Source organism: Podarcis bocagei, assembly GCF_964188305.1.
Source record: "Podarcis bocagei genome assembly, chromosome: 10".
Classification (NCBI taxonomy): Eukaryota; Metazoa; Chordata; class Lepidosauria; order Squamata; family Lacertidae; genus Podarcis; species Podarcis bocagei.
Genome location: NC_138135.1, coordinates 76945174 through 76972910, shown reverse-complemented (window position 1 = coordinate 76972910; position 27737 = coordinate 76945174). Strand labels below are relative to the sequence as shown.

The 27737-nt window shown below is 46.1% G+C and overlaps 1 protein-coding gene across 1 annotated transcript; it reads left to right on the top strand.

Moving 5' to 3' along the window:
- The first annotated feature begins 237 nt into the window (after positions 1-237).
- MCM10 (minichromosome maintenance 10 replication initiation factor) lies at positions 238-27348 on the top strand. Its single transcript, XM_081210681.1, has 20 exons — positions 238-303; positions 1216-1262; positions 1700-2017; positions 3663-3767; positions 5090-5218; positions 6051-6222; positions 6879-7044; positions 7601-7768; positions 9648-9764; positions 10720-10919; positions 11411-11511; positions 13977-14081; positions 14167-14284; positions 17442-17670; positions 19182-19320; positions 20282-20400; positions 21931-22044; positions 24153-24298; positions 25018-25060; positions 25913-27348. The coding sequence occupies exons 2-20, from the start codon at positions 1256-1258 to the stop codon at positions 25994-25996; spliced, it is 2580 nt and encodes an 859-aa protein (XP_081066807.1). The 5' UTR covers positions 238-303; positions 1216-1255; the 3' UTR covers positions 25997-27348.
- Positions 27349-27737: the final 389 nt, after the last annotated feature.

Below are 27737 nucleotides of genomic sequence, written 5' to 3'. Positions count from 1 at the left end.
GCTGTCCTGACAGTCCCCCTCGCTGCGCGTGAGACGCGCTCTGTCAACATCCCGGGCTTCTCCCTTGCTCTCGTGGGCACTTCCGCCATGCGGAGCCCTGGTTTGGCAAATCAGGACAGTCCATCCCGAAGGAGCCCGGAAGCTTTCTCTCTAGCGCCTCTTCTCATCCCGCCCCTTTCTAGCTCTAGGATTCCGCGGCCTCCCTTCCGGGCATGCGCGCGCGCGAGCGAGGGGGCGGGGCCTCGGCTGGGAATTCTGGCGGGAGCGCGGCGCCGAGGGAGGAAGGAGGTCGGAGCGGGGCAGGTGAGGCGGAGGCCGCGCGCGGGAAGGCCAGGGGCGCCTCGGCCTGGAAGTGCCTCGCTGGCCGGCAGGCGGGCCCCGGGGGGCGGGGAGCCCCGTTCAGATCCCAAAGCGGCTCACCAATGGCCGCCAGGCGAAGCAGCGTCGCCAATACAGGTGCCTGGACTAGGCCGCCCGCCCGCCCGGGTCTGGCGCAGCGAGGGCCCCGCGGCCTCCGGGTCGGGGCAGGAATGCCGCTTGCCGCGGGTCCCGAGGCCGGGGGAGCAGGCGCCCCTGGGATCGAGCAGGGGGCTGGGCTAGATGACCCCGGGGGTCCCCTCCGGCCCCGGGATTCTACGACCCGCTGGGATATGAAAGGCAAGGGGAAGATCCCTGTCGCAGCCGCCAAGCAGGGGCCTCTTATGGGAAGCCCAGGAGCAGGATCCCAGCACAAGCCCATCTCTCCCCTCCCGAGGTTTCCAGCAGCTGGACTTCAGAAGCATTGCTGCCTCCAGCTGGGAAGGCAGAGGACGGTGTTTTTCGTCTATAAGACGCCCCCTATTTTTGGGGACTCCGATTTAAGAAAATGGGGGGGAGATGTATCCGTGTATAAGACACCCCTAATTTTTGGCATTATTTTTTAGGAAAAAACCTAGCCTTATACACGGAAAAATACAGTACTTATTTATGCTTTCTGTGAATAAGTAACACTGGGGATTGGACTGTTGGGGTGTATTCTGCTGAAAAGGGTTGTTATCTTGGACCATGCAAGGCCCAGCAGCTATTGATTATATACTCTCTTCTGCTTCTCTGCCGCTTTGAATGTTAGTGATACATTAACCTTCTGCTAGCCTTTTAATTTTATGGCACTCCACAGAAATTAGCTTCATTTATTAGGCATTGCATGTTTATATTGTTGTTCTTATGTGTCTCTAGGGTACGTGAATTCTCCAGTAAAGTCTCTGTTGGAAAAAATATGGATGGTGAGTTTTGAATTTGTCTAATCTTCTAAAGCCATTCAGTTTCTTCCAGGCTTGAAAATGTTGTCACTGCTCCATATGCAAGGTAGAACAAACCAGCCAGGAAGAGAAGGTTGTTGCCAGTTGATTTGGAGGCAGTCTCATTCTGTTCTTTTCAGCCAGATAAATGGCAGTGCTGTGGCACGTGGAGGGATGCTTGAAGAACTTGAACTTTGTGAATTCCTGTGCAGAATTATTTGATGTGCTCTGCTGCTGAACTGCATCCCCATTTGTTTTCGGAACATCATTTCTGAGCTGGCTTGAATACTGGAACAAGATTAAGCACTGTCTGTTTTCTAATCAGGGCTCTCATTAGATGCACACTTGCATTGTATTGGGGCTGGGGGTTGAGTCTCATCTGAGCCCTGGTAAGTTGCTCCTTTTTATTTATTTTCTCCCAGGTGATGATAACTTGGACCTGCTAGCCTCCCTGTTAGAAGAGAATGAGGCAGCTGTGGGGCTGGAGTGTGAGGAGAATGGTGTTAATGTGGCTACAGATGGAGAGCCGGATGAATATAATGAGCTGTTTGATGCAGAAGATGATGAATCCTATACCGAGGAAGTGGAAGCTGACGAAGGAGAATCCAGTAGCGGCAAAGAAAATGTGTCTGAGTTGTTTGGAGATGTGGGTGACCTGTCTGAGGAAGAGGAGGAGAAACCTGTGCAGGAAACATCTCATTCTCTAGCCGAAAAGGAGAAGACCAATCAACATCTGCAAGGTAAAAATCATTATTTCATTTTGGATGGTTTAAAGTTGCTCACCTTGCAAACCTGAGGCTTTTCTTAACCATACCTACTAATACAAAAGATTTTCAATGCATAATCTAATTAGCCAAGTCTGCCCTCATGTGAAGGACCTCTGTGCTGTGCTCTAGGCCAGTGTTTCCCAACCTTTTTTGGGCAAAGGCACACTTGTTTCATGAAAAAAATCTCGAGGCACACCACCATGCCAGATGGGGAAAGGTCACTTTTTACTTATGTAAAAAAAAAATAAAAAAATAGTAACAGCATAGAAGGTAATGGTTAGGCTAGCATCCCTCTTCCAAATATGCTAGGCTTTTATTTGCAGGGACTGTTCTACATGGGAAGGGGAAAGGAAAGTTAATAGAAGGAAAGGCGGGTGGGAGAGAAAGAGGGAAGGAAGGGGGGAAGAGAAGTGGAAAGGAGGGAGACCGAGGCGGGGGAGAAGCGTCTGGAGAGTTGCTCCGAAGTTTGGGGGGCCGCGGGGGTGGGCGCGCGTCCCAGGAGGCGGAGGCCAGCCCGGGCTGGGAGCCGCGGGGCGGAAGGCGGACCGCGGCTCCTAGGATGTGGAAAGGGGACGGCGGCGCAGGGGGAGGAGACCCACATGGCTAGGGCAGCGCGCAGGGGGAGGGGAGCGGGCCGGAGGCGGGCGAGGGGGGCCGCGATCCCGCGCGCCGCGAACATGGCCTCCTTCCCCGCGGGCCCCGCCGAGCCCCCCGGCCGGGGAGGGCGGCGCGCCCCCGCCGCCGGAGGAGAGCAGAGGCAGGAGGAGGAGGACGAAGGCGCTGCCGAGGAGGCGCGCCAACTTCTGCCAACTTCGGCGCCCGCCCCGTCGCCGCAGGCTCCTCCCAGCCGAGAGCCAGAGGACGGCGGCGGAGCAGGAGGAGGAGGATCGGGTTTGGCGACGGCTGCTGCGTCCTCTCCAAGTGCGGGGCTGGCCTCCGCCGCGCCCGATCCTCCGCGCTCGCCGCGCTTCTCGGCGGAGCAGGTCTCGTGCGTGTGCGAGGCGCTGCTGCAGGCTCCTCTGTTCTCGGAAGATTTCCTTCTGTGCCTTCTAGCTTTTCGATTTGAAAGCAAGTGGGAGGATAGGGAAATAATCAAGGGCCTCAAGACTCAAACATCCCTGTGTTCTGTCATGGCACAGATTAGGAAGGATAGACCTAGGGAAAGAGTAGTGGTTGTGATGACACTTGTTAAGCCAGGCATTTCCAAAGTCCCTTTCGGGGGCCCAAGCCGCCCCCTGTGGCAGTTTATTGGCCCTCATGGCCCTTCACTTCATCAAATCTGGCCCTCTTTGAAAAAAGTTTGGACACCACTGTGTTAAGCATTTCACATTGTTCAAGGCGGCAGAAATGATGGTTTGGGATCAGAGAGAAATCCCGTATGGTGCGGTGTTCAATGGAGTCTATTATATCACAGGCGATCTCTCCTATCAAAGCCTGGCTCTTGGGGAGTGAGAGCTGAGCACTTTACAGGGAACACGGTGAACATTTGGCTTTTGGTTATGCACTTTACTTTTTACCTAAGTTATTTTTATTGATGACAAATGGCTGTTTAATTAACCATGTCTAAGATACATGCATAAGATACTTTTTAAATGTCCATTTATTGTTTTCAACTTAGATGAACTGAGGAAATTGCGGGAGCAGATGAAGACACTCCAGGAGCAACTGCAAAAGACAGCAATAGGGCAGCCTGCTAACATGGCCCCTAGCAAGAAAAGTTCTGGTAACTGGGTTATTTGTTTTATGTAGCTGTTCAGCATCTAAACTCAAGCTTATTGCTAGGTTATTGTGGTAATCCTTAGTGATATCTCTTTGGAGCCTTTAATATCAAAACATTCTATTGGATTGTGTGGATTTTTATAAAAGCCAGCCTGAGCAAGTTGTTAAATTCACCACATTAGAGCCTTGCTGGTGCATTCCTGAGATTATCAAGATAATAATCAGACTTCCATATTACCATATTTTTCGCCCTATGGGACGCACCGGCCCACAGGACACACCTAGATTTGGGGGGGGGAATAAAGGGAAAAAAATTATTCCCCCCCCCCCCGGCGCAGGGCTGGGGAAGCTCGGGCTTTGGCATCGCTCTGGGAGCTTGCGGGGCTGGAGGAGGGGAAAGCCCTCCACCAGCCTTCTCCCGCTGTCCCCCGAGTTTGCGGGGCTGGCAATGGGGAGGAGCAGGCTTCTCCCCCCGCCAGCCTTCTAGCCAAGTCGGGGGAAAGCGAGAAAGGCGCGCTGCGCCTCTCCCGCTGTCCCCCGAGTTTGCGGGGCTGGCGACGGGGCACTCCTGAAGCCTGGAGAGCAAGAGGGGTCGGTGCGCACCGACCCCCCTCGCTCTCCAGGCTTCAGCGAAAGGCTGCATTTGCCCCATAGGACGCACACACATTTCCCCTTCATTTTTGGAGGGGGAAAAGTGCGTCCTATAGGGCGAAAAATACGGTACCTGTGAACTTAAAGGTTGGTCCATTGATGGCCCAAAAAATCCCAATTGAAAAATATGGAAACGTATGCTTCTTGTCTCTCAAAATGTACCATCTCCATTTGGGAGTAAACATATCTTTTTGTACGCCAGCAAATATTGCATGCTAATCCCTCCACTGCTGCTTTGGCTGCATAAGGAGTAGAACTGAGTTTGCTAGTAATATACAGGATGTTTTATTTAAGAGGCTTGTTTCTTTTCTGTTGCTCCAGCTCAGATGCCTGGGGAACGTAAGGCTGTGTCTAACTCAATCATGAGGTCTTTCAGATGTTGCTGGACGCCAGCTACCATCATCCCTGACCGTTGATCATGCTGGCTGGGAGTGGAATGATGGAAGTTGGAGTCCAACAAACTGCTGGAAGGCCACCGGCTGCCCACCCCTGACCCTAACTTGAGTTTGCACACTCTGTTTCACCATCTGGGTCAGTTCATAATTTATTATCAAGGAAGCCATTAGGGCTGCAGTCTTTAAATGCACTTAACTAGGGAGTAATCCCATTACGTATTGTAAATCTGTGGAAGAGTGCACTGTAAGTCTTTTACGTATTCTTTCATTTCTTAACCAGGTGAGTCTCCTGCTGCCCCCTTAAAGCCAAGGAAGCTTCATGAGTCACCTTGTTTCTCAGCCCAGCTCAGCTGCCCTGCATTGGCCGCAAAGACAGGTCAGGGCCAGAAGATGAAACCTTCACCGTCTGGTATAGGAGTCAATATTTGTTCTCAGTCACGTCAGTTGATGCACGATGTTTTGAATTTCATTTTCACAGAAATGATAAATATTACTTTGCTTGTTTTCCGAAATTAATATTGCTGAATATTTTTGATGCTGCCAATGTAGATATGTTGTCAAAAGAATTGATCTTATGTATTGTCTTGGCAGCATGACTAGTAGTTGCAACTGAGTGGAAAACAACCCTGAATCTTACACTGGGTGCTTAGTACCACTTACTCTGGAATAGAGCTATAATGGAGAAGGTCACACATAATCCCAGATCACCTCTAAAGAAAAGGGGTTACTACCTTGTGAATTCTGCAGCAAGAATGTACCAGGCAGGCTGGATATAATTCTGCCTGCAGAGTTTGAAATGTGTTGAGCATGGGAAGCCTGTACATGTGTGAATTACAGGCGTGTCTGCTGAAGAGGGAGTGGTGCTGAGGGAGATGGTCTGCTGGACCAGACTTCGGCCCAACTAGTCCAGCATCCAGTTCTCACCCCCTGGGTACCTGTGGGAAATTGCACAGAGGAGATGAGCACAGCAGCCCCCCCTTCTTGGGCGCCCCAGCAGCTGGTACTCGGAGGTTCCTGGCAGCACACAGCCACCAAGACTTCTAGCTTGTCTTCTGTTGCTCAAAATGGCTAGCTTTTGGCAGCAGAAGGGAAGGTGAAAACATTTTAATGCAGAATTAGTTGTCTGTCTTGGCTCTGTGACATGACGCACAGCTTTTGCCAAAGATTATTTTTCTGAAAAAAGTTCAACTGTGCTTTTCACAAGGTATGACTTTTCCATTTCCCCCCTGTTCTTCTTACAGAGAATAAAAGACATGCTTCAAAACCAGTTTCAGGTTTGTCGCCTCAGCCTCTGAAGTCCATGACTGGGAACAGACCTGATTTGGGCACCAGTCAGAGATCCCAAGGGCCAAAGAATGCCGGTGTGAATAGTCAAGAAGTCTCCTTTGAAACCTTCTCTGGGCTGAGGCTAAGGTCAGCAAGCTTATGGAGGAAATGTTGGGTTTGTTCCTTGAGTATAGCTTGTGGCCTAAAACTGTTTAGATACCTTGCTAATATTATTATTTTTTTAAATCAGCACCACAGATTTATGGGCTTTGACTTCTGCATGAAAGCTGCAAATTAAGTGCATCATTTCTTTTGAATATTTTTTTCAAAAATACTTTATTGAATTCAAACTTAAACAGGATTACATAATAGCAACAGCAAATAAACTCGTTCGCACCCTCCCTTTTAAGTCTTTTTAACATGGCAAAGGACTGTGCAAAGCACCAGATTTCAGCCATTGAAAAGCTTACAAGTTAGTTTCTGAGACTGAATTGTCTTCATGCATATATATTTTAGTCTTAATAACTAGAAACATGTCTTTGTGTCCTTTTTTTAAAAAAGGGAAGTACAGATGCTCAGGAAGCTGATTTTTGCATCCCATACCCAATTCTGAGCTCTCTGTGTATTTTTGAAACTCCACACTCCTCCTTTCCCTGGGCTGGAAATGTTTACACAGACTAGTGATGAAGCCCCTCTTGTTGCCCTGAGTGCAGGGTATTTAGTGGAGCTCCACAGAGGGGATTTGATGGAAGCTTCCCTATCCCTTTGTCATTCTAATAGTTTCCTCCTTGTTTTCATTGCAGAAAACCCCGTGTATCCTCTGTTGAGATGGAAAGAAAAATGACAGGCCGAAAGTTTATTAGACTTTCTCAATTGCAAGACAAGCTTGCTTCATTAAACCTTGAGGAAACAGACTGGGTAACGTTCGGAGTCATCATAAAGAAAGTCACGCCTCAGAGCTCCAATAACGTAAATGGTTTTATGATGTTATGTCCTCTCAAGTATGACATTTTGTTGAAGTAAAAAATTGGTTACCATCTCAAAATTCTTGTTTAATGTATGAATAAGCCTACAGTCCTCTTGGGCACCTGGAATGTTGCCCTCTGCCCTGTTGCAGTACTGGTGCTGTAAACACCATCACAGGTAGGGCTGTCCTCTCCACATTCCTGGTGAAGCTGAACCTTGGCAGATTAAACAAAGTACTTACTCATGCAGCACATAGTCTGTGTATGGAGTGTGGACAGTGCTTGGCTGAAAACAAACCATAGTGGCTGCTATGGTTAAAGCATTCAAAGTAGCTGCTTCCCCAAGCAGGTCATCGTAAGCATGCTTACTAGGAAGCAAGCTCCATTGAACACAGTGGGACTTCTGCGTAAATATGCATAGGATTGTGCTATTAAACACCTTTACAGCAGACATCTTGCTGTGCATGTAACGTTCTCTGGTGATGGTAATTATTTTAAGGCTGACTCAAAGGATTGTAGTTATTTTGTTCTTTTTATTTGCTCCCACTCTGCATATCCAGGGTAGAACCTTCAGCATCTGGCGCTTGAATGACCTGCATAACTTCAGCCGCTGTGTCTCATTGTTCCTGTTTGGTGATGTTCACAAAGATCACTGGAAGACAGAGCAAGGCATGGTCATAGGACTACTCAATGCTAATCTCATGAAACCGAGAGAAGGATCAGACGAGGTGTGTGTAGATCTGTCTCTATATAAAACATATACAGTGGTACCTTGGGCTACATACGCTTCAGGTTACAGACGCCGCTAACCCAGAAATAGTGCTTCAGGTTAAGAACTTTGCTTCAGAATGAGAACAGAAATCGTGCTCCGGTGGCGCGGCGGCAGCAGGAGGCCCCATTAGCTAAAGTGGTCTTCAGGTTAAGAACAGTTTCAGGTTAAGTACGGACCTCTGGAACGAATTAAGTACTTAACCCGAGATACCACTGTATTTAAAAACAGGTGATTTTGGTTTTTTGACATACAGTTTATTGATTTCTCTATAGGGAACTCTTTCAGCCATATTGTATAACGCTTTGCATAGACATCAGTGTAGAAAAGATGAGGAAATCCTTTGTTTTCTCTGTCTCCCCATATAAATATTCCTTCTCCTTGGCCACGGTTGCGTCTGTCACACAGGAAGTCTTTGAAGTCTTCTCTTTAACTACGTCTTGAAGTAGCAGCCCCTTGCCTCTCTTGATGGCTGCTCAGTCCCTGGAGGGTCTTTGACTACGAGGGAAGCAAGGGCTCTGTCTTTGTATCCCCTTTGCGGAGGGTACATAGCACTGTGGAAACCTCTGTAAAGGCAAATAGCATAGCTGAACAGTGCAGCTCTGATCATACTGGCTGGCTTCAAGTTATTGTTCGGGAGATGAGGCTTGGTGGCAGTTAGCTGCGGGAAGCAGCTCGTGAGATTGACTAAGAGAAAATAGAGCTGTAACAAATTTGCAGAAGGCTTTGATTTGCAAACAAGTATCCTATAAAGCAGTTCTCTTTACTTGCAAATGCCTCGCCCTACAGATCCAGAGGTCGCTTTCACTCTCTGCTTTTTTACTGGATCTCTCACTCACCTGACCTGACCTGATCCAGCCTCATTGCTGAGGTTTTTGTTAAGCAGGGTATGGGGTTTGTTGGGAAATGGCAATTGTCCTGACCATGATGTGTAGCAATGAGGCAGTGGGTGGGAGGCAGATGTCATAGACCCACAGAGGAAGGATTATGCACCTGTGTGTGGAAAATCCTCCCACCACTTCTCAAGTTTTTAAGGAAGAAGTGGCACAACCCTTGGCATAGCATGCTGTTAACTTGAGCCCTGGACTGAATCCTTGGCTATTTTCAGTTCAAAAGAATGCTGTGTATGAAAAGGATAACATTGATGAAAAAGAAAAAATGGTGTTTGTCCTCGGACTAAATCTCAAATAGTTCCTGGCAGGGCATCCCCGTCACATCCAGGTGCCCAGTTGAATGAGATCCTACTCAAGGCTGAGGAAATGCTGCATTCTTTTCACCTGATGGCAGCTATCAAGCCATGGGCGGAGGGCGTGGAGGTGGAGAAAATGCAAGTGCCTGCCAGTATATATTGGAGTAATGTTGTGTTTTTTGACTGAAATATTTTTTAGAAACCCTTGCTGGCAATGAAAAGAAGCAGAGAGTCCCTGTTTCAAAATAGCACCAGGCGGCATCTTGGCTGGGACTCCGTCATGACTTGAAGAGGGGATGCATTGCTACAAATATACACAGCCTATCTACCATTCTCCCTCCCTCTATCTATCTATTTATCTATTTTTTTATTTAAAAAAACACAACTTTGCTGGGGAGCAAACAAAAGGAACACACATTTTCCTGTATCTTTTCAGAGCAGGAAATGGGAAAGCCGAGCCTTGGTGCTTGCTAGAAACAATTGGTGACCGAGCAGAGTCAAAATTTGTGGACCCCTACTGACTTCTCACAGCGACACAATTTTTCACTTGCTAATGGCACTTAAAGCACTGTCTCCAGTGAAAGCTAATGGCCCTGGCTGAGACGAGTCCCTTCATCTCTCTGAAGCTTGTTGTACTTCTTCTGGTTAGGTGTGTGTGTCTGTCGATCATCCCCAGAAGATCTTACTTCTGGGTGAGGCCATGGACTGGGGAACCTGTAAAGCGAGGAAGAAAAATGGCGAGCCCTGTGCACAGATGGTTAACCTGGTATGTATAGCTCATCTGACATTACACTGTGCTTGGTGTGAGCTTGTGCAGATGTCACCTGAGGGCTTACAGTTTAGTTTTGTGATTGTGCTAGTCACAATTTATAGCAGAGGTTGCTGACTTTTGGGGCTGATGGGCACATTTGCAAGCTGGTGTGGGCACCACAACCTACTGTGTTGCATAGAGTCTAATGCTACTTCCAAGCTTGATTTCAGAGTGGGGAGGGGACCCTGTGGTCACCAGGAAAGGCTCTGTTGGCACACACCGTACGTGCCCACAGCCACTATATTGGTAGCACTTTATATCAGAGCAGAGATGGTGACCTCACGTGTGTTGGAGGGCCAAACTGTCCACCCAACATATGGCCAAAAGTCACACCTGTTATTTTTCTCTCCAATGAGAATTTACCAGGTTTTGATGGGAAAGGGCAGAGGAAGACAGTAATAGGATTTCTAAAACTAATCTTCCCTGCTCAGTCCTAATGTGTCCCCTTCCATATTTTTCCTGCCCAAATCCCTTGATCAATACCACTCCTCCCAGTTGCGGGTTCTTCTCTTTTTCCATTTGCATGTACAAATACCTGTGCTACCAGGAACCTGAGAGACTGCAGAAAGTAGCTACAGGTTTGGAGCAGCACACGCTAGAGATGACTGACTTTAATTTGATCAAAGCTTTTCTCATGGAGGAGATTTAAGCCACCTTGTGTACTCCTGCCTGCCATAAACGGCTATAGTTCTTTGTATTTTAATTATAATTATTTTTGTTAGTTGTTTTCCGCAAGGCATCTCAGAGACAACTGGCGCCTTACTTTTTCAAGCTTAGTGTTTGCCCGTAGCTTCTGATTTCCACTAGAGCCCAATGCGTCTGCAAACAGAAGCATGTTTCCTTTTCTCATATTTTGCTCTGTTGTGACAAGTACACAAGGACGAACTCCCTCGTCTTTCTCTTTCTTCAGAATGAATGTGAATATTGCCAGTACCATGTCCAGTCCCAGTACCGGCGGCTCAGTTCAAAGCGGGCGGACCTGCAGTCGACCTTCTCAGATTCCCGAGCTCCGAAGAGAACAGCAAAGAGGAGCCTTGGCTTGAAAGAGAGGCTTTGTCAGGATGGCTTTTACTACGGCGGGGTTTCCTCAGCTGCTTATGCAGCTTCAGCGTAAGAGAAACTACATCTCAGTGTCCTTCTGTGGAAGTTCCCTTCCGGATGAATGTGAACGTTGTTCACTTGCATTTTTTTCTGAATTTCACTTTATTAGATCAGTTTAAAACAGGGGCGGGGGACCTTTTCAGCCAGAGGACCACATTCTCACTTGGGCAACCTTCTGGGGCCACAGATTGGTGATGAGCAAGGCCAGAGGCAAAAGTAAATTTTCCCTTTGTATGGAAAACTCCGTGGACTTGTGCTGGTGCAAAATGTTTAACTGCTGCTCCACATTGTGTTAAATGTTTTGTGTTGCTGGAGTTTTTAGTGGTTGGTTTATTGGTCTCTACATGCTGTGAATGGCCCACAGAATGCAACTGGATAGTAAAAAACGGATAATTAGGCACAGTTTTTGACTACCCTACTATAATCACAACCACGGTGATTCCCCTTATATGGGTGGTGTCATTCCCTCTGTTGAGTTGCGCTCTGCTTTACTTCTTCAGTGCAGCAGCTGCCGCCCCAAAGAAGAAAATCCAAACAACTCTGTCCAATTTGGTTGTAAGAGGAGTTGATGCAATTCTACAGGAGACCAAGCAGAAACTGGGTAACACGTTCTCTTCTGTTTTCTTAAAATGTCCCCTTGCTGTAAAATGTCTTTAACATCCATCAAACATGGATAGCTCAGTCGGTTGCGCAGGAGACTCTGTAAACCATGGTTTGCAGTTGGGAGCCAGCCTTGGGAATGTATAATCTTTCACCCTCTCCCTTTCTCTGTCAGGTTTTTGTGTTACTTGAAGACTGGCACAAGCCATGGCCAACCCTAACCATGTTTCCTCAAAACCTGTTTCAAATTGTGGCTCATGAATGAAACTTGGCTGGTGTTCATGATGGTTACTTTTGGTTCACAGGTAGCAAGATACCATGGTTAATACTTCAAAGGGGAGGGAGGAGATGTTCCAGAGACTAAGGAAGAACAAGTATATTTCCAAGGCAGGCTCCCAATTTGAAAAGTATGCCTAGGCCAGTGGTGGCCAACCTTTTAGAGATCAAGTGCCCAAACTGCAACCCAAAACCCACTTATTCGTTGTTAATTTCGTTGTCCCCGAGAGGGGGCAATGACAATAAAGATATTATTATTATTATTATTATTATTATTATTATTATTATTATTATTATTATTATTATTATTATTCATCACAAAGTGCCAAGACGGCAATTTAACCTATATACAGTGGTACCTCTACTTGCGAACGCGATCCATTCCGGGGTGCCGTTCGCACCCTGAAAAGTCCGTAAGTAGAGCGGACTTACGCTACTGCACATGCGCAAAGTGCGTAGATTGCTTCTGCGCAAAGTGCAGGCAAACCCGGAAGTAAACACTTCTGGGTTTGCCACGTTCATAACCTGAAAGTTGCGTAACCAGAGCGGTACGTAACTAGAGGTATGACTGTATCTCATTTTTTCTGTGTGTTTCACATTTCTTCTTTATGACTGCTGGTGTAATAAATAATCCTTCATAAAAGTTATTACATAACATTCTTCATTAAGTTATCTTTCCATTCATATATAATTTTATGACATAATTTTATAACTCAGTGCTTTTTTCCTTTAAAATGTTTAGGAGTACTCTAATTTTGACTCAAGAAAATCAGTTCAAATCGGGAAAAATAAATACAGTGAATTTCTTCTCCTCTTAAATTCACAAAATGTTTATGGGTATGTGTCCCCACGTAAAAAAGCACTGGTATTATTCAAAAAAAAAATTGGTGTTATGAGCCATCAAACCTCTGAAATACACTTTTCCCAGAAGGTTCCACCATTTTGGCCACTACACTAGTGTACACTGGAGGGCTATACTAAGAGCCACCCTCTCCCAGTTGTTAATTTGGGATAATAATAATTGTCTGTGTACGCACATACAAATACGAGTGTGTGTGTATAAATAATATATATATTCCCCCCCAAAGAAAGAAGGCTTGAGCTTCATTATGAGCCCTGTCTTTGCATCAGATGTCAAAGAAATAAACAACTGTTTGACTTTTAGAAGACATCTGAAGGCAGCCCTGTTCAGGAAAGTATTTTGCATTTGAAATTTCTCTCTCCCCCCCCCCCCCGTTTTTAACATTCTGTTGGAAGCCACTCCGAGTGGCTGGGGAAACCCAGCCAGACTGGCGGGTTAAAAATAATTAATAATAATAATAATATTTTTGCCACTTCTTCAGCTGCCATTTGATCACAGCCTCTACGGAATGAATTCCTTTGTTGGCTTCTGTGGGACAGCCCAGCGAACATATAAACCTAGCAGTCCCTTCTTAGATTGCTGTCTTTATATGCTTACTGACTGACCTGGGAGTTAAACCCTGTTGAACTTAAGGCAACTTACTCCTGAGTAGAAACAGACTGGAGAGAAGCCATGGAGCATCAAAAGTCACACCTGCTCCGCACCTCGCTCACACGCCAGTGTCGCGTGGCTCTAAACGCGCCCAAGAGCAGAGCAGGAAGGCAGGTTGGGCACAACCAGACTTGACGGCGGGGAGGCAGAGCCAGTCCAGAGGCAGCCTCTGGTTTGGTTGCAGTGCCCTGCAAGCCCTCCTCTCCTCCTCCTCCTCCTCCTCCCACCCCCACAGGAGGCAGAGCTGCAGGCTTGACAACGGCATTGCAGGAGCCTTCCTCTATTCCTCTCCCCCCCCGGGGGGGGGAGTGGCCAGGAGCTCTCTGACACGCGTGCCATAGGTTCACCACCACTGCCCAGGCTGTTCTTGATCTGTGTGCTGCTTTCATCCCAGGTTTAGGCTTCTTTGTGTGTGCTTCGAGTAGTCACAACACACGAGTTGTGTTCCTTGAGGCTGCATTGCCTCAGAGTTGCCAACCAGTGGAGATCTATTTAGCTATCTCACAGGCTTCTGCAGTTTTAGTAGGGATGGTTCACTTGTCCAGTTTTAAATATCTCCTGAGGGCTAGAAATTTGTTTTGAATTTTCTTTGAAGGGCAAGCAGGACTCCGCGTCATCAACCACCTGTGACTAGTCTGTGAGTCTGCTGCATTGTTACATTGCATGTTCTGTTTCAGGTTTGCCAAAACAACCTTTGCCATGTTCAGAGGAATTCAAAGAACTATTGTCAATGCCCTCTTTTGGAGCAAGGAACCTGAATAAACACCTAGCCAAAGCACCAGGTATGTCTGCGGGGGGAAAGCAACCTATTTGACTCCTGCTGAGCAACATCTGACTCACCTACAACTTTATTTATGTCCTCCTCAGTTTCTGTTGGGAAGCAAAATCCAGCATTCCAGTCCATCTCTGCTTCAGCACTGATTAAGCAACAGAAGCAGCAAATGCTGGAAGCCAGGAAAAGGAGGTCTGAAGAGATGCAGAAGAGGTAACACCATGATGGTCATGGGAGGACATGGTTCAGTAGCCCAAACTGCTTCTTTTTCAGTGTTATTCACTGCAGGTGTGATACGCTCAGTAACTTAGAATCCTAGAACTGTAGAGTTGGAAGGGACCATGTGAGCCATCTAGTCCAACCCCCTGCAAGGCAGGGATCTTTTCCCCAACGTGGGGCTTGAATGCACAGCCCTGACATTTAAGAGACTCATGCTCTACCAACTAAGCTATCCAGCATCTATTAATTTAAGTGAGTCAGCTCTGAGTAAGACTTAGGTGGATCTCACCCTGTGCTATTTCAAATCCAATATTAAATATCTAGCATATATAATACATTTTTATTTATTTTTACTGTTTACTCAACTTGTTGGTCCCTTTATGCAGATGTCTCAAGATGACTCACAGAATAAAATCCAATCCAATTTTTTAAAGAACCAGAGCAGAAGCCCATAAAACCATTAGAAAAATATCCTTCCATTTTCCAAACTAACTAACATGTTAAGGAAGCATACCAAGGAAAGTTGAAGTTAGCATATCATGAACAAAAGGGGGGAAAGCCTCCAGTAAAATCCAAACTGGATCATAGGAATCTGCCTTCTATCAAGCCAGATCTATTGTCCATCTGGCCCTTTATTGTGTATCACAGGGATTGGGGTTAATGAGACCCAACACGTGTCCCAGTTTGGCCTGCAAGGCGTTTCCCCAAACCATGCCCACCTGCCCCACACCTGTCATCACATGTAGCCTGGGAGGTGGGGCAGGTAGGGGAGCCTTAAGATGTGCTCTCAGGGGCTCTTTGGCAAGGGAGCCTTGCTGGCGCCACCAGTCGGCTGATTGGTTCTGACCTCAAGGCCTCTGGGCCACAGCGCAGACTCCCCATGGAGACCTCCGTGGCGCAGCTGCTCCTGCAGACAGCAGGGCTTGGGAGTCAGCGCTGATGAGCTGATGGTCAATAACTTCAGCACCCGCCTAGTTGGGCACATGGCTATGGAAAGATGGGTCACCTGATGATCTAATGGTGTTGCAGGTGGGAAACGCAGGATCCAGCTGAGCAGCCACATTCCGTTCCCCACCCCAGTCCACAACTGCTCTTGTGAATTTCCACATTTCAGACGTGTGGCCCAAGATTCAACATTTTGGAGAGAGCCCTCGGATGGGACAAGGTGACCATCCCATGGCTACTCTGAGTCTTTTCCATCCCTACCTGAATATGATATAAACTTGCGGAGCTGAGAAAAATGCCTAATCAGGATCCCTGCTGCTGCTTCCTAAAGTGATTATGTTACTTCCATTTACATTTCACACTGGCATCAAGCAAAGTCATACAGTGGTACCTCGGGTTACAGACGCTTCAGGTTACAGACGCCGCTAACCCAGAAATAGTGCTTCAGGTTAAGAACTTTGCTTCAGTATGAGAACAGAAATCGTGCTCCGGCAGCGCGGCAGCAGCAGGAGGCCCCATTAGCTAAAGTGGTGATTCAGGTTAAGTACGGACCTCCGGAACGAATTAAGTACTTAACCTGAGTTAAGTGTGGTACCACTGTGCTTGGAGTCAGCCCAGTGAAATCAATAGACTTCGCTGGAGATCACTCTTTGTCTTCAGTTTATGAACTCTGACAGTCCATAGCTCACAGAGAACTTCCACTTTGGATGGAGGATCTGACATCTTTCATCTCTAAGCAATCTACGTTTATCAAAGCAATGATTCTTGACACCTGTTCAGCTTTCTCCTCGAGTAAAGAGCCTTTATCAAGCAGAAAGGCCAGTGGCACGAATGATAGACTGTGCCCTATAATTTTCCTTATTAAATCTCTAACGTTTATCCTGCTCAATTTGATTTTGGGGCATGACCCTCAAGAAGGCAAAATGTCAGCAGACTGATGCTCTCCCAACAGCCTTTAGCATCATGGATTCTGTTCAGTCTTTTTGTACTCAAGTACCATCTGTAAAAAACCTTCAGAGAAAAACTTCTGGTAGACAGCTTTTTTAAAAAAAAACACCTCAAGCCAAACCTTTGTGCGTTGGTGAATAGTTTTTGTTTGCTTCTGAAAACCGTGGACAGTAGAGTCAGTGGTTCTATATTTTGCAAATTGGTCTGCAGAAGTTACTAGTCTGATACAAATTCACAGAGCCTGGTACACGGGGGGGGGGGGGATACATTTATCTCCCATGATTCCTGGCAGCCCCAAACAGTACCAGGGCCCAGGGAAACCTACTGGCAAACTCAGGTTTGGGTGTGGAAGGGGGTGGGCTTACAAGTGGCACTTGGGGGCGCTTGGCGCACTGCCAGGCCCATTCCACAGCCATCCAAACATGATCTGGGCTTTTTCTTAATCCAGGATGGGCGAGCTTGCCAACCACTAATTATGTTTTTACTACCCTGCTAGCTCCAGCAGACTTGTGTAGCTAAACATAATTGGGGGGGGGGGCGAGGATCAGGACCCTAAGCTATGGAAAATCTTCCCTACTTAAAGTCAGTTGTTAATCCTTGCAGATGAAATTCTTTGAGTGTGCAGTTGGTGGTGGAGGTGGAAAGGCCTGTTTCTCACCATGTCGTCTTTGGCTCAGGAGGCAGGCAGGGTGCCTTGTTGTTGTCTGCCTACCTGCCATGAGCCTAGAGGCTGGCCTGAGGCTTATGCGCTACTTGGTTGACCCCCCCCCACCCCACCCCCCCATAGACATGTGTTGGGAGAAGGCGAAGCCAAAAGATTCCTTGGCTGTATGAAAGCAAGATGTCTCCTGACCTTGAGTATTTAAACCTCTTCCTCTAGCATTGCAGTTTCCAAGCTTTCTACCTTTAGTGAACCTTTTCTACATCCTGCTCACCTTCCATGAAACCTCCATGCATTGCAAAGCACTCAGTAGCATGTGTGAATTGAAAGAGTGTGGCCTCCAAACTCGGCACGCCTAATAGTGCAGATTCACCTTGCGCAGGTGGCCCAGCTGTCTTTCAGGAAAGCTTGGCTGTCATTACTGGTTTTCTCACTGAGAAACCCTGATGAGCTTCTGAAGGGCTCCCGGTTTCACCACAACAGTCTGAAAAGCCCCTGCTCTACAGAGTCTTAACAGGATTTTGGGGTCAGAGAATCCTGTTTTCCTACACTACCTCCCCAAGCAAGATGATAATGGATTTTGTCCCTTTGTTTAAGGTTTCTTCAAAATACAAGTCATGCAGCTGTGGCAGCAATGCCACCTTCCTCAGGACCAGCGGTGTTGCGCTCTCCAACTCCCGCGGCAGAGTTTCCCAAAGCTGCCAAACTGTCAAGCCCCGAAACTCCTAGACTTGGCACAGGCTTCTCTGAAGGAGACGATGTTCTCTTCTTTGATAGTTTGCCTCCTCCGGTGCCCAAACTGAATGGCTTGGCAGAAGCTAAAAAGGTATCAGCTCCTCAAATTCTCCCTAACTGCTGCCCCATGGCTAGGGTGCAGAGTCACAGTACAAGGATCAGTCAAGCTGCTATTAGCTTGTAACTTCGTCATTCCAGATGGGCTTGGAGACCAACCACTGGGTTGTCAAAGATTTGTGATAAGGTTGCCAGCTTTTTAGCCCAGCACAAAGGACTGTGGGAGTTTTCAGGACTGGACATACACTGTGCTAAAAGACAATAATAGGATGGGTTTTATTATTTTTAAATGATTATTTCGATTGTAGCTTTTGCCTTGTATGTTCAGTTGTAATAGATTTTTAGCCAATTTAGTTGATAAACAGGAAAGTAATTCTGTGAGTTTTGTAACTTATCACAGCAGCCTTAACAAACTACAGTTCCCAGGGTTGGGGGGCGGGCGTCTGATCTGTGCAATGGGGTGTTTGTGGGTGTGTGATACTTGTGTGTGATGGAGAACAAGCATTGGCCTAGTTCAGGGGTCTGCAACCCGCGGCTCCGGAGCCGCATGTGGCTCTTTTACACCTTTGCCGCGGCTCCGGGGTGGATACTAGCGAGGGGAGGAGGCGCATTGTGCGCCCCGACACTCCTCACTGTGGCGGGCGCTGTACTGGCTGTGACGTCGCATGGGGGCAGTGCGTGCGTTAGTCACGCACCGTCCCGACGTCACCTTCCCGCCCGCTGTCAGATCGTGGCTCCGGAGATATATTTGTTTTAAATGTCGCAGTGGTTTTGCGGCTCCCAGTTGTTGTTTTTTCTTCGGAAATGGGTCCAAGTGGCTCTTTTTGTCTTAAAGGTTGCAGACCCCTGGCCTAGTTTCCACAAGCACAGTAGAGCTGTGAGAAGGGGTTATATGGTCTTCAGTGACATTTAAAGTCTACTCAGTATTGATCCAGAGCAGATTCCAGTGTATAGTGAGCAGAGTAAAAACTTAAACATGTTGCAGAATTCCCAGAAAATAGACCAGAGGCAATTAATATTTGATCCAGTAGAGCTTTACTGCTACTGAGGGCAAATGAGCATAATGGTCACAAATCCAATACATTCAGGATTGGAACTGTCCATAAGAAATCCAGTTGCAGCAGACTTCACTTAAGCTTACAGTATAATAAGACTAAACCTTAATACGAAGCATACTATGTACAGAACGCTGCACCAGAAGGAAAAGAGATAGAAAGAGAAAGTGAAACCTAGACTCCTTCTGGCCTATTATTATAGTCAGCATGACCTTGAGAGAAAGATAATAGGACCAGTTTAAAGCAGCTGTACTCAGCTTCTCTGAAGGAATAACCCAAACATCATGAACCTTATGCTTGTTTCTTTCACACAGAGAAGCTCCCAGAGGCTCCCAGAACCCTCTTGAATTAATTACACATCAAATCAATACTTTCTACACTAAGAAATGCAAACTGACATTCAGCTCCAGTGATCCTTGCTGGCTTTTCATACTGGTTTTAATTGCTGACTTTTGCTACATGTCTTGTGTCTTTCTTTTGTTGCTTTTAGATGGCAGCTATAAATAAACTACGTGCAAAAGGCCGGGTCCTCGCCAAAGTGGACCCAAACAGCATAAAAAGGAAACGATCCAGTCTAGACATTCCGGAGATTTCTGAGAGAGCTGAGAAAAACATCCCTCTGTCCCAAGGTATGGAAAGTGTAGAAACTTTTTACAAAGATAGCCAGACTTGCATCAGAATTAAGTCACTTGGGTCCAACCAGCTGGTGTCAAGCTGAATGGTTTGGCTTGAAGTTTCTCCCTGAGACAATAGGCAGAAAACAGTGCAGGCTACAGGCAGCGGGCTTCCATCTTTCCTGTCTCCCTTAAATGTGTGGTTATGGGCTACATGCCTGCTCTGTGGAAATCCCTGAGATTTCTGTGCTGGAAATCACTGGTTTCTATACGAGCAGAATTGAGGTAGCAAAAGAGGATAGCTCTCCTGACTTCTCCTAACTTGATTCATAACATTTGTATAAAGTCCCTCAACATAATTTGCTGCCTTCCGTGGCTTCAATATTCCTGCCAGTAGATATTTATACAAATTTTGAATTCTCTCTTCCTCATCCATTTTTAGAAATTCATTTCCCACCACTAGCTGACAGACCCATTTACCTCATTCCCTTTTCCTCTGTTGTCAGTCATTGGCTGTCAAGTGGCAAGCCTATTGAGTTTACCCTGAGAGTTGCAGCTGAGATGCATGACCAAAAATACCCCCACAGCAGCAAGAGTTTGCTCCTTGGAATGACTGGGGAAATGAAGGATCTTGGCAGGTTATGTAATAGATTCACTGTATATTGTTGAAATAATTTCCCTGTTGGATCCAACCAAAGGCCCATCTGAGGTATCCCTTGTCTCCAGAAGTTTCCAGCCAGATGACCCTGAGGAATCTGGTAAGTAGGGCATGGTGGAGAAAGGCGTGCCCTTTTTTTGTCTGGGGTGACCCAAGCAAATCGAAATTCTGCACATTAGAGAGGCACAGGTAAAAGATCTCTGTTTGTATGGCACTATCTATGCAACACCTACTGTCAGCGGAATGCATTACCTTAGTTTCTGTTGCAGCAGAATATCCTTTGGAAATAATGGCTAAGCTTCTCTTCTGTTTTTGTAGATGTTGATGCAGCAGAACCTGCCGGAAAGAAACTACGCCAGCAGCTTGCATACTTGGAGTCTGATGAATTTCAAGAGATCTTGAATGCTAGATCCAAACACACGGGTGTCCTTAAGGAGGTAAGCCCCTCCCGCATACAAGGGAACTGGCTGGGAATGCCTGCATGTGGGTGCTATTGGGAGCGTGTAAAGAGGAAAGGATCCTGCCCAGCAGCAGAAAACAGGACTGTGTCATCTTCAAGAGACATGCCTAACAGTTTTGCAAGAGAGGCATTACTCTGATCTGATCTGCTGGCCTGCATTGTGTGTCAGAATTCACTACCAGAAATTCAGCACTGACCATTTTCAGTGCAGGAGAAGAGACTGCAGTGGGCTTCACATCTGACCCCTTAACTGCGTTTCCCAGAAGTCTGCTTTAAGAATGTGGCAAGTATTGAAAGGCCAAGCAGACTTCTGGGAAATGTAGTTGCTGACCAAAGAAGAGTCTGAATGCAGAGAAACATTTTTCTGACAAAGGCAAAAATGTGAGTTCTTCATAAGTCTGCAAAGCAGGGGCGGGGGCCTCAGACCCAGGGGGCCAAATGAGGGCCTGGCCCTTGGGACCCTTCCCAGACTATGCCCCTCCGTGGCCCTGCTCTTCCCCCTCCTCCAGTGGCTTTGCCTGGCTGGAATGTGTCCTTAAGCTGCGACCATGTCTCTTGTTTGCGAGGTGGGTGTGAGTTGCCTGTTGCTGCACTTTTACCTCTGGCCTGGGCAAGTGTGCCTGTGAGGGAGAATGGCCCACAGGCTGAAAAAGGTTCCCCACCCCCACTGTTACATGATTACACAACTTCATTTTTGTTATCAGACGTTTGTCTTATTTGTTGATGTTTGCAGTGGGAGGAGCGGGTGCCTGGTTTATTTTATTGTTTGTTTTATTCGGCTTTGAGTACCATTAAATATCCCAATATATGCTTTTCGTCTTTAACAACCGACCTTGTCTTTTCACAAGGCCTCTGGTTTTGCTGTTTGTTCAGTAGATGGCACTCTTCCTCTGAGTCAGCACTGAATCAGTTCCCTTCTGTTGTTTTGGAAATGCATGCTGCCTTAGGCATCATCCAGCAGACCCTGCAGTTTTCCTTTTTAAATGTGTATTAATACAGTTGCCTTTATCGGGAAATTTTCTGCGGTCTTTTGTGTGTCCGCGCCCTTTTTGTACCCATACATGTTGAACACTTACAACCTGCCTCCAAATGAGACATTGCATAGTAGATACCACAGTTAGAGCTTTTTGGATTTCCTCGGGTGCAATGCCTTTTGAGGGAGAATGGTTCAGTTACAAATTGTCAGATGTTGGGCTTTTGAGTGATGAAAGATCAAGTGGATTTACATAATATATTTGAACTGGCTCTAAGAGTGGCTGCATTTCAGGGATGAAAATCAAGAAGGGGTCTGAACAAGCTAAAAAATACAACTGTGTGTGTGATTTTTTAAAAAAATTCTTTTTATAATTTCAGGATGAGGATTCAATTGAAATTAATTGCTTATTGCTTCTGAAAATAATTTTTTCAGCTATGTGGGGTTTTTTAAAGTTTCATTTACAGTGTTAACAAGTTTTATATTAGCTGTTTACACATCTAGATTAAAGTTTCATCTCTCCTCCTGCCACAGTTTGAGGCTGAGCTACAGGAACGCTATTTTGAGCCCCTGGTGAAGAAGGAGCAAATGGAAGATAAAATGCGGAGCATCCGAGAAGTGAAATGCCGTGTTGCAACGTGCAAATCGGTGAGTGAAGCAGCCCCTTGAAGTCCAGCTTGATCAGCGTTGGATGAAAAATTCATTTTGACCCTCAGGAACCTTTCCTCGAGAAATCTGCTCAGGAGGAGATTCAGGGCTGCCTTTTTCCTTTCATGATTACAGCTGCTTAGAACAGCTAATGGCATCCTGCATGGCTGCACAGAAAAAAGGTTGCTTTGAAATGACTGCATCATACATGCAGTCCCTTTCCTGGAAATTGTGCAGTCAAAAAGATGGCAGTGTCACTTGTAGACTTATAAGCATTTTTAAACCACTTCTTCCCTTCCCTTCCCCCCTTCTGTCACAGCCACAGAGGAGGTAGATGCACTCTTTACAGTTTCAACATGTTTAAAGAAAGGAGAAGGAAGCCTTCTGGCCATCTCATAAGTACAGTGTGGACCAGGGATGAGGAACCTGTGGCTCTCCAGATATTATTGGACAGCATTTACTCCCATCCTCCCCACCATTGGCCATGCCTGCTGGGGCTGATGGGAGTTGTATTTCAGCAGCATCTGAAGGGTCACAGGTATGGATGCAGGCATGAATCGGTTCATCGATTATGTGGCTTAACCTGAAGATCTATATTCTGATCTGTGCATGAGTCTGATGGGCAGGCAAAATAGGTAGGTATGTTCCAAAATATGAAGTGAACTGCAATCCTCCCATCCTTAACCCCAATAAGGCATGTCAAGGACTCCACGCTCCGCACTGCATGTACTCACGCTCCTGCAAAAACACAGCGCATCCTGCTAGGGGCTTAAACTGCATCTCCCAAGCATATCAGGATGTGACCTGAGTTTGGAAGGCAGCCCCAGGTCAGTGGAAAGTGATCCTCCCATGAGGTGCCATAGCATTTGAAAAAATAATAGCATTAGCGGAGTGGGTTGGTGCCAGAAACAAGCTTTAGCTTTCCTGTGCCTCTCGTAGCACATGAAGTCCCAGGGAGGGAGAATGTCCTTGCTGGATCCGCCTCGGTTTGTGGCCTCATGCACAGGTCAGTTTGCTCTCCAAAAAGGAATATTCACCGTTAAAAGCCCACTCTTACTTATTTATTATTACATTTTCACACCATCTTTCCTCCAAGAAGCTGAAGGTGACGTGCGCCATTCCTCCTCTCCCATTTTAGCCTCACACCCACCCTGTGAGAGAGGGCAGGCAGAGCCATAGTTCCTGGCCCAGGGCATGGCAGAGTGGGCTTTGAACCTTGCTCTCCTAGGTCCTAGTCCAGCACTTCCAGCCTCATAACCATCTAAAGCTTGGTAGCCAAGTCCTGTTGAATACAATGATTAGCAGATCCAGGTTGTATTTTTCACACTGGTATCCTGTCTTTCCGAATAACCCAGAATAGTGAGACCTTTTGAGGTAGGCTAGAGTGAGAGAGCAAACTTTTCAGTGGCCAACTCATCCCTGTCCAAGTGTAGCATGTTGTTGTTATTTATTAAATTTGCATATCACCCTTCATCTGTAGCTCCCCAGGTCAGTTCACAGCATAAAAACACATAATATAATTAATAATAATAATAAATAATAAATAATTTATTTATACATACATACCTACCCACCCCACCCATCTAGCTGGGCTTCCCCAGCCACTCTGGGCGGCTTCCAACAAAATATTAAAATACAGTCATCCATCAAACATTAAAAGCTTCCCTAAACAGGGCTGCCATAAGAACAACAACAAACCCATCACACAGCATTTCATTATGTTAATTGCTGGTGATGTGGCTGCATATTTGTATTTAAGACTTGCAGAAGATTGACCTCTTTTCCATCATTAAAATGCCCTGATCCTTTGGTGAGTTTCACCATTGATGCAGATAGCTATTGTGTGATCTGCATTTCGCCCGGATTTACACTGTGGCGACAGAGGTGGTCTTAAAGAGGAAGAGGGACCAGTGTTGGGGGAGCAGAAGCAAAGAGTTCAAATGGGATGTCCTCTCAGGTGTACAATATAGCTGCTTCCCTCTGGTTCGCAGAGTAATTTGCTCTTCTGGCACAGCAGAGGACTGGGTTTTCACTACAACAGTGACTTTGAAGAAGTTGGAGAAAGTGTGTGTGACTCTTTATTTCCCTCTCTCTTCCTTTTACACAAGTGCAAGTATACCTATTTCAAGCTCCTGGATTCATGTGTGGAACAAAATCATGATTATCACTGGCATGATGGTGTAAAGCGATTTTTCAAGTGTCAGTGTGGAAATAGAGCCATATCTCTTGACAAGCTGCCGAAAAAACACTGCCGGTAAGAGGAGCTGCATTCTCCCCTTCTCAAGCAGACAGTTGCACAATCTCTCAACCCTACTGCATTCTATCTGCAAAGGTTTGTCAACGTGCATCTCTCATCCCTGGCTGTAGACTCTGAAAAGACTTGCTAAGTAATAGTGGTCTGGTTTATTCATTTTGTTTATTTTTGTTTGATGGGCAAGAGCTCACTTCACCATTTGTCTAGACCAGTGGCCCTCAAAGGGTTCAGGAATGCCACCCTGGTGTGGCAGGAGAGGATGGCAAGAGTGGCTGGAAGATTCAAGGACAATCAAAGAAGCATTTAAACATTTCAGTGCAGTATAGTGTAGTATCAAAATAATTTTTTAATATGCAGAATATGGATAGATATCCTTTTAAAATGAGAGCAAGAGCCTCAGGTGATACCGTGGACAATCCTAGTTGTGTTTTCCAACTGTCTTTCTTGTCAATAAAACATTGGATGTGATGCAAGCAGATTTTATTCTGCCAGTGCGGCCCGGAGAGAAAAGTTTGAGACCAGTGGTCTAGGCAGTCCTTTCCAATGAGAAATGGCTATGAAGAGGCATGAAGATAACGCCCAGAGCAGTGGAATGGGGGGGGGGGTGGACACTTAAATTGTAACGTTCATGTACGAAATGAAACCTTAAAACAGTTTGGTGCAGCACTGCTACCAACAGCTACTGAAGCAACCCTGATTTTTCTGTCTTCCCTTTTCAGCAATTGTGGTCTCTTTAAATGGGAACGTGATGGAATGCTCAAGGTAAGAGTAAACCCAAGACTGTCTACCTACATTAAGAAGCTGGGGAAGCTGTGGTTTATTTTAATTTTTTCCATTTAGTCCCACTTTGTCCCTTTTATCAGCCCAAGGGTCCCTCATTAGGAACATACTTAGGGGTGGCATGCCAGTGGCGGGTGTGGCTGGAGCCAGAGACAGTCACCCCCCCCACACACACACACAGCCATCCGTTCCATTTTCCTTTCCCCTCCCCTCCTCCCCTCATCTGTTTCTTCTTCCTGCTCCTGCCCCAGAGCAACTGAGCTTTTAGAAAAACCTCCTGGGACCCAATGATGCTTCTGAGAGCTCAACTTTTACAAGCTTGATTGGCGCTGGGGGAAATCCTAATTGCATCTGAGGAGGGAAGGATTAGGCCTCCCTGTGTGCTGGGACCCTCCCAGAAATGGCCCCATACACATCAGTTCCCCTTCCCCAATGGCCCCTGCAGGCTGCAGCTCATCCTAAGAACCTTATCTTTATGTACTGCTTTTCAAGTAAAACTCCTGGAATATGCACAGGGATTAGGCCTGAGGGGAAGCGAGTGAGGGAAGAACTGAGTAGTCCTCTCCATTGGGCCTAGGCTGGGAGCTGAGCTGAGGAAGGGGGAGAGGAGTTCCATCTTTGCAATTGTCCTCCTATACTAGTTGGCTTATATCTATAATCCCCTGGGGTGTTCTCCTGTCTGAGCCTCACTGAAATGAATGAGGATTGCATAGCAGGTGAAGAAGATTGTATCCCTGTGTTTTGCTTCTTGATAATTTATTGAGAATTATTTGTTGAGCTGGCTTTTATTCTACCATATTGGACACAACCTCATTGCACGTTTCTCCTTTCTAGGAGAAGAAAGGTCCCAAGATTGGTGCAGAAACTCTTTTACCAAGAGGGGAAGAACAACCGCGATTCCTCAGCAGTATAAAATAGCTATGAAAAGTTCTTTCTCTCATTTACACTTGCCTTTTGAATTTATCTCTCATGTCTGGTAAGGTGCAAGTAGCTCTGCGTTTCAGAATGACTGAGGAGTTCCTTCTGAAAGACACAGACTGCAGTAGTAACCCCACTTACCTGACGGTAAGCCCCATCCAGTTCAGTGAGGTGGATGTGGCCAGGATTCAGCCCTAGAGACCCCCAACCACCTTTCCTTCATGAAGTCTGAATGATCCTTTGCTCAGTCTGTGATGTTGATGGGTGAACCCGTCGTTCTTTAGGAATTGCTTGTCACTTGATGTCAGAAGACAGAGCTATTTTCCTAGACTGCGTGTTGTATGTTTTCCAAGGAATTAGAGGGTGCCTCTTTGAAACTGCAGTTTCTGCTAATGTAACTGTAGCCAAATTCAGCTGTATTATCTGACACTACCTCAGAAATGCCACAAGAAATATTGACCAGACTAGGCCCATGTCTAGAGAGCAATATCAGCATTAAATAGTCCTTTTTATTTCTAGAACTTACACCAAACTGTGTGACTGTTTATATATTTGTAATATGCTCTCCACACTAACGTATTTCCCCAAATACCCACCTAGAATAATTTTCCTATTGAAGGGGAAATTAGTTTGTGATTTTTAGTGAGGCAAGTTACCTTGTTTTTATTGCCTTTGCTTTTAAAACTTTTTTTATCTAGCTTAACGTTTAAAAATTCTTCTAAATGTGGGCTGGAATCTTTTATCAATAGTTTAGAGGGGTACAGGCTGTTTCAGACTGTGAACGGTCTGCTGCAAAAACATGATCTTCTGTGGAAGCAGTCAGAAAAACCTGTATTTCTTCTCTCCAAATGGCTATAAGGTTTCTTATTAAACACAGCAAGAAACAATGGAATCCCCAAAATTAGAAGATACGGCTGTGTGAAATGGAGCTAAAACCTCATAAAACAAAGGACTTTTTTCTGAATGTATGCCAAGTTGGCTCTTCTGTCTTCCCTTGTGACATTATGTAGAGAGGGACTTTGAGATGTGGCTTAGAAACGTTCTTACCTATTCATCAGTTATCGCTAATTAATTTGCTTCCCTTTCAATTGTGCCCATATGTACTGTGAATATCAAAAGTGTTTCCTTCAATCACTAGTGTATTTTGTTCAGTGAACCAGTGGGGTACAGTTTCTTGACATCTTATTGTTACTGGAATCTCTTGAAAACTGTAAATATCTTAACCACAGTGCTGTGATTGAAAATGTCACCAGGTTGTATTGGAGCCTGGTGTATATGCAGCATTGTAAAATGTACAAAGGCGGCCTAAACAGCCCAACATATATTCTTTACAATAAACACCCATAAAAATCTGTGTTGAGGTGCTTTGAGTTTCTTACTTCCCCTCCCTCTTTCTTTTGGAAGTTTTGAACGAGGCAGAATGACTTGCTTTGCCCTCAAGTACAGTGGTGCCCCGCAAGACGAATGCCTCGCAAGACGGAAAACTCGCTAGGCGAAAGGGTTTTTTGTTTTTTGAGCTGCTTCGCAAGACGATTTTCCCTATGGGCTTGCTTCGCAAGACGGAAACGTCTTGCAAGTTTGTTTCCTTTTTCTTAACACCGTTAATACAGTTGCGACTTGACTTCGAGGAGCAACTCATAGAATGCGGTGTGGTAGCCTTTTTTGAGGTTTTTGAAGACTTTGGTGATTTTTGAAGCTTTTCCAAAACTTTTCTGACACCGTGCTTCGCAAGACGAAAAAA